This window comes from Melanaphis sacchari, unplaced genomic scaffold (genome assembly GCF_002803265.2).
Source record: "Melanaphis sacchari strain LSU unplaced genomic scaffold, SCAv2.0 Contig395_pilon_pilon, whole genome shotgun sequence".
Lineage (NCBI taxonomy): Eukaryota > Metazoa > Arthropoda > Insecta > Hemiptera > Aphididae > Melanaphis > Melanaphis sacchari.
The window spans coordinates 801,846-818,427 of NW_020271251.1; the positions used below are offsets into that span (position 1 = coordinate 801,846).

At 30.3% G+C, this 16,582-nt stretch overlaps 2 protein-coding genes across 2 annotated transcripts; both read right to left on the reverse strand.

Annotated features, from left to right (window-relative positions):
• Nucleotides 1–6,363: 6,363 nt before the first annotated feature.
• LOC112597240 (gastrula zinc finger protein XlCGF71.1-like) lies at nt 6,364–11,331 on the reverse strand. Its single transcript, XM_025343205.1, has 2 exons — nt 10,494–11,331; nt 6,364–7,197 (listed from the first exon to the last, which is right to left on the reverse strand). The coding sequence occupies exon 2, from the start codon at nt 7,192–7,194 to the stop codon at nt 6,424–6,426; it is 771 nt and encodes a 256-aa protein (XP_025198990.1). The 5' UTR covers nt 7,195–7,197; nt 10,494–11,331; the 3' UTR covers nt 6,364–6,423.
• A 3,523-nt stretch (nt 11,332–14,854) lies between these two features.
• LOC112597238 lies at nt 14,855–15,931 on the reverse strand. The gene is made up of 2 exons (XM_025343203.1): nt 15,849–15,931; nt 14,855–15,353 (listed from the first exon to the last, which is right to left on the reverse strand). Exons 1-2 carry the CDS (start codon nt 15,858–15,860, stop codon nt 15,003–15,005), a joined length of 363 nt encoding a protein of 120 aa, XP_025198988.1. The 5' UTR covers nt 15,861–15,931; the 3' UTR covers nt 14,855–15,002.
• Between the last annotated feature and the right edge of the window lie 651 nt (nt 15,932–16,582).

Below are 16,582 nucleotides of genomic sequence, written 5' to 3' on the forward strand. Positions count from 1 at the left end.
AAACACCTTTACACGTTATACATTAAGTCGTACTGCGTGTATACGAGTCGCTTGTCACGTAGGTACCTCCTACCTGTACGCGTGTAGTACTTCGGGCACGTCCGGAGTAAATGTGCGACGTGCGGCATTCCCGGATCAAAAGTCATTAAACATCCGCCTATAAACCCGTAGTATATATATATATATATAAATATAGGCGTTGTAATGATACAACATCCTTTCTCTCGTGCCTGCAAAATCTAACACGGAAAATCTGGTTTTCCTCTCCGAACTACACGGACAGATAATAAAGCACAAAGTAATATGTAGTGTGTATTTTAACATTAAAATAACATAAACAAATCGCCGTCATTATTTTAACGTCGAGTGTTGACTAATAAATAGGTAATAAGTAATAAGTATCATCTGCGAAAGATTTGATATAAACTGCAGTTAACAAACTTATTTATCCTTTTCATAACCATCGTTTTTGGTACGTCGCTTGGCAAATGCACTTACATTGATATTAGTATAAAAATATCACGCGTAAATCATTTAACTTAATACCTATCTGTTGGTTATTTATTTTTTTCTGAGAAAACTATAAATAAGTACATTTTCCCAACTAATAATGATTACAATTTAAAATTTAATGAAATATGTTCCATACTGCATACTTATTGAAATTAAATTACAGAACAAAGTTAATTAAGTCGTTTTTTGAAATGATAAACATATGTATTTACCTGCAGTGTTGGATGGGACATACGCCGTGTAACGGAATATGCTCGCGTGCGTAATGAGTGGTATTACTAAAATCACTTTTATTATTTTGTAATGTTGTAATATTATAATCTAAAATAAGAAATAACCTTGACCTTAAAACATGATTCCCCTTAGTGGCCGCGTATTATTTGGAATTAAAGCTAACCTGTCGAGTTGCGTCGTGATGCATGTATATTATACGGGTAGGTATAGGTAAGTAATTCGTATAATGTGAGGAGTAGAAAAACAATTATTAATTCCGTGGGACGACGAAATACGTCATTATCAATGTATATGCGCGTAGTTCGACTAGAGTTCGATGAAAAGTCTCTGTGGGAACTTAAACGAACTGCAGTTGACCTCACCTAACCTCGAACGGCTTATGACCGTCGATATAAAATCATAATAATAATAATAATAATAATACATTATTGTTTATCGATTCGTAAACTTAATTTTCTTGAAAGTCTTTTCGTTATTGTTTAAATAACATGGTTTAATGACAACGCGCGCGCGCGCACACACACATACAACTACCCATACGGCCATACGCGATGTTCGCACGCAAACGTTTACTTCCAAAGTCCAAACCATTTGTTTTAAAATAGGCACCCGGACCGTAATGCGTATAATGTATAGCTACGCGCGTTGCGATCGATTTTTTGCTGTTAAACATTTATATTCATCGTGTCCCCGGACACGCGGTAAATACCAGGGTTACCGGTCACGATCCCGAGCGCGTCGACCGCGTTCGATCGCCATAATATATTATCATCGCACGCGTATATATTTAGGTATAACGTTTATAACAATCGCAAAATAAAAATAAAATGGTGGTCACTGCAGGCCGCGCGTTCGTATAGGTACCTGTATGGTGTTCGTGAGGGATATCTATACGCCGTCCTCGGATCGCGCGCAGATGTGTCGCGGATTACAGTGTCCGACTTGTTCCGAGTTAATTGGCCGGTTACACCTGTGGTGAACGACTTCATCACGCCTGTACGCAGGTACACCCAATCACACGAGGGTTCGGTCAGAATTTTTCTGCGGAATGTTTTTTCTGGAGACGACTATAACGTTCACTTCTAAATTTCTTTTTGTTTTTGTTTTAAAATGTGTGCAAAAAATATAATTTTGAGAGAGGTTTCTGGTAGAAAATTGGATCATCTAAATTCAAAAAAAAAAAAAAAAAATTAATATTATTATCATCATAATAATTGTTGAGCAACCGCGGTGTTCACCAAAAATTTTGACTTTCACCACTTACAGTCTCATTTTTCATTGTGTATAACGGTTATTATCATTGACCATCAAGTTTAACCACACTCATTACATCGGAAACCTACTCAATAATCAAGTACACTGGCCATTAACGACAAATAACTACTGTACAGCAGAACGATTACCGATTTTGTAGTACATTTTCCTGTAATTATACATTTTTATATATTTTTTTAATTAATCAAAATTTTAAAAACGTGTAGAATTTTTTGCACACCATGTGCAAACGTCTAATACATGCACACACAAACTATATGAATGATGCATCGGTGTACAGCACGAATTATTATACTGGCAGTATGTGTAAGCCGTGCACGGACACGCAAAAGTTATTCAAACACGCGGAAAAACAGCAACAATTGAAATCGGTGGAAAATTATATTATTATACGCGGTGACGAGATCACGCGCACTAAATAAGTATAACATTAATATATGTGTATCCAACTGCGGTGCGCCGAGACAGCCATCTCGAAAACTACACTTCGTGACCCGTCGCGTAGCCACTGGCCAATGTAGGTGTGTGACTATGTCGTAGGTATAGATAAACCGAACTTTAAAAAAAAAAAAAAACATTTAAAGCAAAAAACCATTGTTTCGTATTGATTTGAAAATTTGATGAGATGTCATCGAGTTTAGTAAGTATTTTTATGAGTATGGAAATCATATTTAAATAGGTATAGTTTAAAAAATAAATATTCAATGAAATTCTGCAGCTGCGACAATTGAGTAGGTATTAGTAGTTGGAATTGTGGTTTTAAGTAAGTATAATATCACAATTCTTCATAATATGTAATGATTTTCCATTGCTAACAAAACACGTATTGAACACCCAAACTAAAAAATTATCAAAGCCTGTTAATAAAATAAATTATTAGAAGCCTTAATGTATAGTAGATGGTATAGTAGGTATATAGATTATTTCATAATATTCTGAAAAAGGTTGGTAAATGTAAGATTAAATATTTAACAATAATAAAATTAGTTATATATGAATAATCAATAAATAACATGTTTACATAACGAAAATAGAAATGACTAAAAAACCAATGGCGTACACTGGGTTAGGAATTTACACCCCTCCCCCACACACCTCAAAATTTCTTTCCACTAAAATTAATCTTATTAGCGATTATATAAAATACATAGAGTAAATTAATGTTAGACACAGTATAAAATAAATTGCAAAATTGCAATTAAATAGAAAATCTTAGTTTTTGTTTTTTTTTTATTAAAATAATGAAAGAATATTGATAATTTACATCACGAATATGATAAAATTGATAACTATAGATGATTTTAGTTTTTACCATAAACTACTTTTCTACGTTAAAGCGAATGAAGTGCAAGCTATATCAACTAACCCGTTTATCGTTTAGTGATCACTTTATTATTTAAAAAAAAACTTGTGTTGCGGCGTAACGTATAGGCAATATAGGTACATTATCATACTTAAAAATATATTTTTTAAATATTCAATTATACTTTTTGATACTATAATTCAATTCTTGCTGAATTTGACAGTCCTTTTAACAAAAATAGTTGTTTACACTTACTGGAAATGAATGCATTAATTCGTATAATCGATAATAATTTATTATATTATATTAGTTAAGTATATATAAATATACTTAACCATACATAGGCAACTGTATACCGTTTTCAATGATTTTCATAGGTCTAAACTAATAAAACTAAAATTTAAAATTCAATAATATAGAGTTCAAATAAAATGAAAACTAATTTCATAAATGCTTTTATATTTCAAAGAATATTAATATAATAGTACCTACAATCGTATAAATTATCAACCGACGTCCACATTTCGGGGCTATATAAATACAAAAACTGTATTGTTTGAAGTAAAACCGAACAGTGATAATAGTTTCTGAGTATATAAAAATAAACGTTAAATACTGAAGTATATATAAATATATGTAATGATATGCTCACACATCATAATTTATTGTATATTTTATTATTTCATTAAATAAATAACGATGAAGTTGTCGCACGCAGGTAGTCCTCAATAAAAACCAATAATCCCTATTGATTATTATTAACCTAACCCTATTGTTTTAGAGAAACGATTTACATTGTTTGGTCTCATAAGAACTCACACGTTATTGCGACAATATGGTGCAAAGCGTGTGATCTATTTTCGTGTGCCGCCAGAGACAAAGGGATGGTCCAATGAGGCTTTCCGTCGTCAGGGAAAAAGCCAATTTTTCTAAGGACGCGGAGGCTTTTGTTGGAGCCTCATGCGACTCTGGCTGTCTTGACCACGTCGTCTTCTCTCAACAGACAAGCGAGCAGGAGCTCTACCTAAAAACCATCACACACCATACCCACAAGATTCTGCGAGCGACAGCTGAACTTCTTTTTTTATAAGTTAAATCAGAGTTGTTTTTTCTTATTTAAACTTAAGTTTTTCTTAATTCGTATCGTAATTTGTGTCACCTTACATCTTTCTCCAAGGAACGTACTTTAAGTATTCACTGCGGCAAATCAGGTAAGGTGCAAATCTAAAATACTTATTGTTAGTACAGATTCTTAATTTGCATAACGGTGTATTTGATCATATTCTCGAATCACGATCTCGAGAGCCCTCCGAAGAACACGAGGAAAGTAATAGCACGAGAATAAGTTTATTCAATAATTATTAATACTGGACTTACATACAAGGCGTGTGTACTTTTAGTCAGTCCGGCCGCATCTCCTCCCCTTTTTTGGCCTTAATTTTAACTTAAATATTTTTAACCTATTTTATCTTGTTTTTCTCGTTATTACATATATTTTGAATACTTCTCATTCTTGAAACAAAAATTATACAATAATTTCAAAAACGTAGGTTCATATTTAAATTAAATTAAAAATTGCCAAACATTTCATGTTTTATCATTTTTTTTTAATAGCAGAATAATAGATTGTATTAATTGGTCGTTCTTGAATTTTTTAGCAGTCTTTGATTGCATTGCAGTAAGAAACTAATATGAACAAACAAATCAGATGACAGTAGATATAAAATAAAATGTTGTTACCTAAAGAAAACTATTTGAAGACTTTTTTTTTATACCTGTTGTCACGTCTTTATAATATTAAAAATAATAATAATAACACATCATTGTAAAACCAATACATTTCTCATTCAGCTTGAATCTAAAATTATAAAATTAAAAATCTAAAAGGGTAGAATTTTAAATGATAGGTACATTTTTAATTGACATCTATATAATTTAATCAAAAATGATCATAAATATTAAATACCATTAACACATTGAGTAATTCTGATTCACAATAAAATGGGATATATTTATTTTAGATCTTAGATTTTTAAGAAAATATATTATTACATTGATGTTAAAAAAAAAATATATATACAACATTACGTATAATCCATTAAAAACAAAATATTTTTGACGTATTTCACTAATGTTGAAAAATTGATTATGGTACACTTACTCCAATTATTTTTGATGACATCACATATCACTTTGATTTTACTACAATAATATAAAAAATACTAACCATTATAATTACCATGAATTCAATATTTTCTCTGGATATTTTTACAGTAATATATTCTATTTAAAATAATGCGTTCCAAAATCAGTTATTACTAAATTAATAGATTTACGTGGTGGTTAACTTAATAATAATAGATACAATACATCTTAGATCATATAATAAAAGTATTATTAAAGACCAAAGCAATAAGTACGCCATGTTAAATATAATCCATACAGTTCATATTGGTCTAATGACTGCTCACTAAGAATGAATTACTCTTGACATGAATCAAACTAGAATTATTTCAGAATAGAATAGTAGTTATTTAAATATTATCAAAAACATGGTAGTTCATACGTATAAATATTTAATGACAACATTTGAATAAAAATGAGAAAATTGTCAAGTAAATTTAAATACTTATTTATCTTCAAAATATTTTATTCAAATAAGGTAGGTACATTAGCGCATATTATATATCCAAGAATTATCTCTCACAAATAGCATAATCCAAAGACCAAGATGAACTGTGATTATTACACTTTTAGGTTATATAAACCCAGTGTAGGACATAGGTTACTAAGTATTTAATATAATTTTATAATTACAAGTCAATAAAAATGCATTCACGCCATATAACTCTAACTCAAAAAATATAATATCAATAGTATTAAATTGTGTAAGCAAATAGTTCCAATAAAAAAAAGAAAATAAATGTAAAAATAATATAATGTATTGAGTATAACAATATTGTTATCATAGATTATTTGCACTAGCAAATTATTTTAAATTAATAAATAAATATAAACATACATTTAAGCATCAAAAATTATTTTTATTAGATGTTGAAAACTTATATTTAAGACAATTTATTGTTTTGAACAGTCAATTAATAAATATTACTGTTTAAATTAAAGGACTTTTTATAAGTCGACATCATACAATTAGCATTATCCTCAAGCATTCTTGGGTCTTCCTGAATTCTTGTATGTGATACAAGCTGACCGTTTTGGGGAAAACATTTTTTACATGGATCACAAGAAAACGGCTTCTTATCTGCATGGACTCTCATGTGTTTGATTAATGAACCGTTAACAGGAAATGATTTTAGACATACCTCACATGAAAACGATTTCTCTCCCGTGTGTGACTTCATGTGAGTAATTAGTTGCTGGTTAAGAGTAAATGATTTTAGACAGACCTCACATGAAAATGGTTTTTCTCCTGTGTGGGATCTCATATGAACTTTCAAATTGCCATTTGTAGAAAAGCATTTTAGACAGACCTCACAGGAAAATGGCTTCTCTCCAGTGTGAGACCTTTTGTGAGTAATTAGTTGCTGATTTAGCGTAAACGTTTTTAAGCAGACATCACATGAGAACGGTTTCTCTCCTGTGTGAGACCTCATGTGTATTTTTAAATTGCCATTTGTAGAGAAAGGTTTTAAACAAACCTCACATGAAAAAGGCTTCTCTCCTGTATGAGACCTCATATGAGTAATGAGTTGCTGGTTTAAAGTAAATGATTTAGAGCAAACTTCACATGTATATGGTTTCTCTCCCGTGCGAGAACTCATGTGTACATTTAAATTTGACATTAACCATGAAAAATTTGAATGGATCTTACATGGAAATGGCTTCTTTCCAGTTTGAGACCTCATGCACTGTAAAAAGAAAAAAATAATACTATATTAACATTGATCAACTCAACCTCAAGATAAATAAACTTTAAACAACATTTTATTAGGAATAATATAAATATTAATCAACATAAAAAACAAATATTATATTAATAAAATGTATTTTTTTAGATAACAAAATTTAATAAATATGAGCTACATTCTAAAAGCATATAGGTACTAATATATATTTTAAAATCAATATTTTTTAATTATTTTAATTTCAGCCTTTTAGTTTCAACATCATAGTACCTACTAGGGTACTACCTATATTTAATATGTAAGACAAAAAACAAATATTCCTTTATAAACACTATTTATTAAGTAAACAATAGCAAATTAGTATGTTGGGTATAATTTTTAAGTCATGAAAATTTCATGTTCTAATTGTTCTCATGTATATTGTTGTTTTTCATACCTAAGCATAATATAAAAAACATAATTTTTTGATTCATTTTTATTAATTTCAAAAGTTACTAATTAAATAAATAAGTACCATAAATAAATTATATCTCATATTATAAACATCTACATGTATGGGTTTGTAAAAATGGCACATTCAATTTAAATTACATTGGTCAATTTTTAGAATATAATAAATGCTCGAATAAATGTATTAGTTTCTATTTTTTTTTTTTTTTATGGTAAAATATAAGGTATTTGCCGGTTATCTTGACTACTGAAATATTTCAAGACTACATTGTATTTTTAAATAAAAAAATACACCTATATTTATATTATATTTTTGACATTTGATTAACATTCATAAATATATATGGTATAAGACTTATTGTATTTGCATATTCTTTAATAATGACTAGGTATTGAATAATCTAAGTAAGATATAAATTTGTTTTAAGATATAACGGATTAAAATACGAACTAGAAAAATTTTAGCAATATAATTGTTTTTTAGAACATATTTACATTTTATGTTAAATAAATTTATTTTAAAGGTTAATATTTTTTTTTACAGTCATGCGACAGTCAATATACCTATTCATAAAACAAGTCTTCGCATCATCATACGGAATACTAAAATAATATTTAATTGTTCCTATATATACTATCGTTTTGAGCATGTAAAAGGAAAATACGTGAAAAAAAAATTGTCTTAATTTAAATCGAATAAATTAGACTTTTGTAATCACTAATAAAAAAAATTTAGTTGCATATTTTTGCGCATACTTCAGGTATTTTAAGTGTATAATATGTGCATCCATATTTCCTACAATTTGTATGCAACAAGTCCTGAACCCTAGTTATATATTAAACTTTATATTTATCAGTTAAAAATAAAAAGTATACAAAATGTTTTTTCAATTCTAAACAAAAATTAAGTTATTAATTTTTCGTAATTTTTAGCTAATATTACTTATTATTCTCTTACCATAAAACAAAAATAGTTATCATTATTAATAATTTACAAATAAATCATTCTACTAACTAATAATTTGAATGTTTAAAAAAAATCAATAAATTTCAGTAATAAAAATGAAAAGAAAAAAATTAATAACCATTGAAATAATATTATTTATTTCCATAGGTACCTAGGCAGTTAAAAATTTGCTACAAGTACAATTGACTTTAATTATACAATGAGATATGAAATAACTAAGTGCACAAAATTATGAAATGCTTATTGAAATTGAATAGCTAAATAGTTATTAATAATTATTAAATGGATATATACCTATTTAAATCCAAATAATTATCATAGTCAAAGTAATGAAATTTCCGTGTGTTTATCATGATTTTGAAGCATATCAATTATATGAGAAATGAGAATGAATGTATAATAGTAAATAATGTATTTATAAAATAAATAATTTTAATGATCATCAAAAAATGTCATAGACACCAATTAAATAAATTAATGTTTAAAATAAAAGATATTTTATTTTAATTACTTATTAACGAATACATTATACAAGATATTAAATATATAAACTAACATACTGTACATACAGTTCTATTAATATGAAACTGCATTTAAATGTTTATTTAATAAAATTATACAATATGGTTTTAATGTGGGTATTGCAAAAAGTATTGTAAACAAATATTATAATTTAATTAGATATCTACCTACATAATATAATTATAAATAGTTAAATTTATATTAACCCAAAGTTGAATCAAACCTAATTTCTAAAAGTTTGGTAATTTGCCCGGTAATTTGTTTATTTTAAATAAAAATTTAGTACCTGCTTAAAGTTGATTAATACTTTTAAATGTAGAACATAAATTCAAAACATTTCATAAATAAATAGAAATTTATTAAAATTCTTTAACTGTTAAACATAAAAAATAAAACACTCATGACCCACTAAGAATTTATTTGTGACCCACTTTTGGCAATGAGTCGTGACCCACTATTAGTGCACTTCTAGATTTAGTTATTACATTATATTATTTAAATATCTTCATAATATATATTAAAATTGTAAAAAAGTATCTAGATTGTTATTTAATGTAAACATGCAGTCTAAACCTTTTAATTGTATTTGTTCAGGTAGGTAATATCATTAAGTATACTTTCTGTAGATGGGTTACCACTAGGTACTTGGATTATTTTTATTTACAGTTGTCAGTTTGTTTGTATAAATATAATATCTATCTAAATAGAAAATTTTTCTAAAAATGAAATCGTTTATACTGAAATTAAAATTTTAGTTTTTTTATTTGAACACATATTAACCAGTCATTTTAGCATACAGATAGTTAAATAAAAAATACTTTATTACAAGACAAGTATTAATTATTAGTTAAAAAATAAAACTAGGTATTAAGACAAAATATACTCGTTGTAATTACCAAATCGTAAGAATTTAAATTAAAAGTAACTGGTTGACAAATGCATATTTTGCGAATAAACATAAGATCATAATCGATTATACATGTCACAGTCATTGTTGATATGAGACAGATTAAATAGAACCCTTAGAGCTGGGTACGACCAAAGAGACAAATAAGGAGCGTCAATCAAAACTACCAATCCATACATACATAGCCAGAACTGGAAAGAACCAACAGAGATAGGACAAGACATAATCGCTTCACAACAACGGAGCAAAAGAGAAACATGCACTCCAAGGAACACAAAGTCAAATGTTCTCGACAGATTTTACTGTCGCTCATGATATCGTTGTGCCCAGGCCTTTATTAAGCTAATTTTTAGCTTATTAGGTGAGTGTCTGGGTCGACATCGCAACGACAATAGGTAATTACAATACGATGGGGGGGGCAAGTACGTTACTAAAAAAAATATAATGTCTAACCGTGTTTCGCGAGAGTATCTGGTCTGCGCACCGGAAGTCGGCCACTTGTTGTGTACGTGCCGCCCCCAACGAGAACGGTTTGCTGTAGACTGCCGAAGATCGTCGAGGTGACGACGCCGTCCGCGGCGGCCCCAACGACGGACGCCACTGATGAACGCAACACCCAAGACGTGGACCACTTCGTAGCGCACAGCGCCGATGACCGGAACACGGACGTGACGACGTAGAGTACGGGCGCGCGACGGATAACCGGAGACACCGCAGAACGTAAGATATTATTACGCCAGACGGACGCGGCGACAACGACAATAATAATTACAAGACACGGGCTTTGTGCTACGGTAGGACAACAACAACAACACCGCTGCGACACAATCGTAATGGACACGACGGACGATGATAACCGTTATCGTGGAACTTAAACCATGTGATCCGCGCAACCCGCACAACGATAATAATAATAATAATAATAATAATAATAATAATAATAATGTTAATAACGCACTGTATTAATAATAATAATAATACCGCGGATCGGTCTACGGGAGACGACGATATTGGAAAACATCAATCGGAATGATTAATAACAATATCATTATTACTATTATTAATCGATGGCTGGGGCGACTGTGGCGCGGCGGCGGACAATCGGACGCCGTTCGATAGCTGCCGCGGCTCTGCCGGTATAGCGCCGCCGCCGCGGTGAACAGAATATCGCCGCGATTCTGGACGTGCGCGATGGCGGCGGTCCGTGACGTGTCCCAGCGTCCTGGCGTCCGTCCGCTATCAACCACCTATCACCGACCGAATAGGGCAATAACAATATCAGTTCGTCGTGCAGTGTGCACGGTTGTCTCGCGGTCGGGGAAAAAAAAAAAAATTACGATCGCGGACGGCGGCGGCGGCGTTCGTTTCGCAAACGTTTTCGCCGTTTCCCGGCGGGCGACGGTAAAATATTTTGATGAGATGACGTGATATCTATATAATCCGCGTGTTTGAGACGAGACGTATTATTATTATTTCAATCGATCATGGTTTGGGCGCGGACCCGATGGCGTGGGCTGTGGGGATTCGAGGAACGGCGTTCCCGATCGCCGCGAACACTGCTGCGATGACCGTGTTCGGAACGTTCGGACACCGCCGGTCGAAACGATTTCCCTCGATTTCGAATCGACATCTCATCGAGAAGTGTATTTCGTTGTCAACGAAACGTTCGAATTTTTCGAAACGTGTCCCAGCGCTTATGACGATCGGTTTTGCGGTTCTAGCCGTTCAAACGGCGAGTCTGCGGTGTCAATCGTGTTGAAAGTTTCGGCCGCTATCGAGTTTTTTATTCGATAGTTTTTTCGATGGCGCCGTTCCGATCACTTTCTTGATATCTAATTTTGCAACACTGTACAATCAGTCAATGACGTTATTTTGTCGTTGTTTTTAGGGTGGGAGAAGACAACTCGATTTTTGTATCCGTCCGTCCATATAGGTAGCGTTGTAAGCATCATCATCATCATCATCATCATCGTTCCGAATTCGGGTTTCATCGGTTACCGGTTAACCACTCGTTTTGTTCACGTACCGTGGTCGGACGAGTGGAAGACTGCGGAGAAAAAAGTATCCGAGTCTTTAATTCCCGATAGGTAAGGTAGGAGGTATGTTATCCGTCGTGCGGTAAAACAACCCCGCTGGCCACTGTAATAGCCTTCGGTTGCAACAAGTATACGTAAACGAAATACGAACGACGTGTCGAATTTTTTATTTCAACAACTCGTAAATTGTCGATTAGATATCCAATTTTGTCAAAAATTAGAATTTCGATCGCTCATAAAAATGGATGTGGCCTTACACTAAATCTTTTTTTTTAATTTCTACTATTTATAAAATCGAAATTCTCGTTTTCTTTATTATTATTTTTTTTAATTGTTATTTTCGTTTATTCTGAAAATGCGTTGGTACCAAAGCATTTTTACTTTTGACATTCTTGTTCCTCCCACAAAATACTAAAAGATAGTTACTTTGAAGACTACAGTTAAGACTTAAATTAGAGTAAATATTATAAGGCTTTAAATTTTAGTTTTTTTTTTATTACATATTTCATGGCAAATAAATCGCGTATTTACTATTTTACTTTTAAAGTGCTATATATTCCAGTTTTCTGATGACTTTCTTTTTGATAATCTAGTTCTATAATACTTCAACTAAATTATAAAGTATAAGTAAAATATACGATTATTTGGTATAGTTAATATAAATATCAAAAAAATATTCAGATGTAATATTTGCTGCATATGCTGCCCCTGTACGTACTGTATAAGAGGGTATTATGAATTAACTTAAAACATATAATAATAATTATTAATTTAACTATTAGTCTATACTCTATATCATAATATTTCAAAATATTTTTCAAAAAATTATTTGAATTATGAAAAAAATTTAAAATGCATTTAGTGATATATATATATTACATAGTGTTCTTTTAAATTAAAAAAAAAAGTTAAATTTGAATAAAATATTGCTGTTTAGTGTCTACATAAAATACCGTGTGTCTATAGAAAAAGGGTCTACTTTAATTCAGCTCTCTGAATTTATTTTCAATTTTGTTTGCGGAAAATTAAACTAGACTACTGGATCATAGACTTCTTTGATTCACAATTTTTCTAACTCATATTTTGCGCATGTGCAGCACAAATATTTATTGATTTTATGGTAACCCCAATTTTAATTTTTAAGAACCATTTTTGAATTAATTGATTTTTTTAAGCCATTTTGATGTATCAACTTGTGTTCTGAAATCAAAATTGACAGAATGAGAGGTATGATAAAAATAAAACATAGTCAAATATGAATTTTTGAGTAATTTTTTTCTAACTGTACGAATTTTTTCCTTCTTAAGAGGACGCCATACCCCCATGTGTTATCTTCGTCTTACATACATAAACATTATCTAGACAACATAACAAATTTTTGTTCAGAAGAATCCATTTTATATTGTTAGCTTTAGTATTAGAGTAAATTTATCTATTATCAAACTTAAAGATAAGAATTTTATCTAGACCATCTCATGGGGCTTACATTAGTATTTTAATCTTAAGCTAAGTTATAGCTATGTAAAATATTAAAACTTTAATAAAATTATTATATTAATAAAAGCCTATGTGATAGCCTAAATAAAATATTTACCTTTAAGTTTGATAATGATTAAATTACTAAACAAAAGTAATACATTATACAAAAATATCAAAAATGTAGTTTATCTATTATGTGTATTTCGGAATGTAAACTTATACCTTTGAAATTTGATTTTGTAAAAGAACATTTTTTTTAAAAAACATTTTATACTTCATAGAAAGTGAAAAAAATATTGGTTTTTAAAGTGAAAATAGGACGTCTGATGGAATCACAATTTTCATTATTGCAAGTTTACCATCTAATAAGCTGTATAAATTATTGTTATAGTGTTATATTTTATTAATCACAAAATATAGATACTGACAATAAGTAGATAAAATATATTAAGATTTAAATATATAAGCAGATTTAATTTAAGCATATTTTTTTTTTATATCTATAAGTTACAATAAAATTGTTAAAATTATTATTCTTTTTTCAGATGTTATTAATTTCAAGATTTATAAGAAATTTAATTAATCTTAATTAACTATATGCTTCTTTTCTGTGAGGTATTCGTAAGAGCGCAATATAAATAGTATATACTAGACCAATACTGCAATGTCCTCTATAGACTATACTTATCTTATCCGTCATCCACTTAAAATATAATTTATTTATAGTTATAAGATAGGTATAATTTTTAACTTATAATTTAAAATTAAAATTTTATATATCGTAAAAATATAGGTTATATCCATTATTATCAATCAAAAAAGTAAATTAATGAAAAACGATGATCATAAAAAAAAAAAAAATAGAATTTTTTTTTAAATTCAAGTTTTTATTTTTTTATTATACAAAATATGAACCGACATATTGTGAATAGTATTTTTGGTTATTGTATATGTTACATGATGAAATATTTTTTCAAAGAACAATAAACTTTTATCACATTTAATAATTTGAAATGGTGTTATATGTTTATTTGTTTATATTTTATTAATATTTAGGTAGAACAAACTCGTTATCTAGTGGCTAACTAAGAAAAGTATGCTCAATATTGTATTTTGCTGTAATTTTTACATGGGTGCACCACTAGGATTATTCAATGTTTTCATATCACATACTTACTCTATCGTTATTGGTCGATGAATGTAAAACAATTAATAAACCACAAAAATTGTTTGATAAATTAAATTTTTATTTACACTTAAAAAAAAAAAAAAAACAACAATTTCGAGTACATTAAAATATTTTTTATTAATTTTTTAAAGAGTTACATAAAATATTGTACAGGGTATAATATTACAATAAATAAAATAATAAGTGATCGTCTTGGTCAAAGTAAATTGAAGTTAGTCGCATTAAATATAGATTTTGGTGTCTGATCTAGAGGACCTATTAAACGTAGTAAGCAGCTGTGTACGGGGAAGTCGTCAAGGTCTTGGCCACGTACGGGTAGGCGGAATAAGCGGAGTAAGCGGAGACGTACGGTGAAGGTACTGCAGCATATGGGGCGGCGACATAAGGGGCGGCCGCGTACCGTGCGGCCACGTAAGGCGATGCGGCCACGTAAGGCGATGCGGCTACGTAAGGCGAGGCAGCGGCGTATGTTGCAGCCACATAAGGTGAGGCGGCCAACGGGACTACCACTCCTCGTTTGCTGCGGTCGGTGTCTGATTGGGCAGACGACGGCGTCTTGGTTTCGGCGGCGGCGAAGCACACGACCATGGCGAGCAAAACGAAAGATGCCTGCAAATTGAATGACAAACGGTTTAATTTTAATGTTTTCTAGGTTATTAAATCACATACCCGCCTTTTAAAATGCTCGTATACTACGGTTATTTATCATCTACTCGAATAGATAACTACGGGAGGGCTGTACTTACCATTGGTTTTATAATAATTAATAGCGTACAATTTACAATATATGTTATATTTCGACGGTTATCAAAAACATGATTGAAAAAATAATTTCAAACGAATAATATATTACCCAAACGAATTGTTGTTGATAAATCGATCATTGAGATTCGCTCTCTCTCTCTCTCTCTCTCTTTACATTGAGAAAATCTTGTACAAAAATGCTCGTGGAAATAAATCACCATGTACTATAATACTGTTGATATACTCTGCTCTCTCAGTGTGTTAAATAAATAATAATATATTGTGATGTATTGCATACATCGTATATATACGTAAAATTTGTGTCAGTTACTTAAGCTTAAAATATGACTTAAGACTTACTTGGAATTGCATGGTGATTTCGTTGGTAGGTTGACTTTTGAATGTCTGTAGATGTACGACTGAAGACGGACGAAAGACTGATACTAACCACCGAACGGAAAGTCCGTTTTATACCGTCCGTTTGGCCTAGAGACACCCAATTAACGTTTTGCATACAATATGATATTCAATTACAAAACGGACATCGGTGCCAAAATATTAACAAACGATAATCATATAATGTTACATAGTATAATTGAAATTATATCTTTTAAACTGTCACACTCGTTTGCAATGCGCTTTACGTTCACATCGTGTTGGCCGACTGCACTGTTTCGAAATGTCACAGAAGTAATAGGTTTGTTACCAACTATAGCTATTAGTTGAAAATTTGATACATATGATTTTTTATCATTTTAAATCTATAAAACAATAATTTCGGGCTATATAATACTGTATTCTTATTTTATTTATTTAACTTTGTATTGGTTCGTTCAATTGAGTTTACCGATGTATTCATTGATATAAGCTATAACTTATAATACGTAGTAAATCAAATATAAATACCGATAAATAGATAAATATTGTTATCATTATTTTAAACTTACAAATCATTAAAATATAGAGAATCTTGTTGTTTATTTTATTTCAGAATAGATAAGGATTTTGTTCTGAATTTCTGAGATTATTATTTTATAACCTATATAAAATTAATACTGTGTATTACAACTGCGTGGTATTATTGAATCGTATTT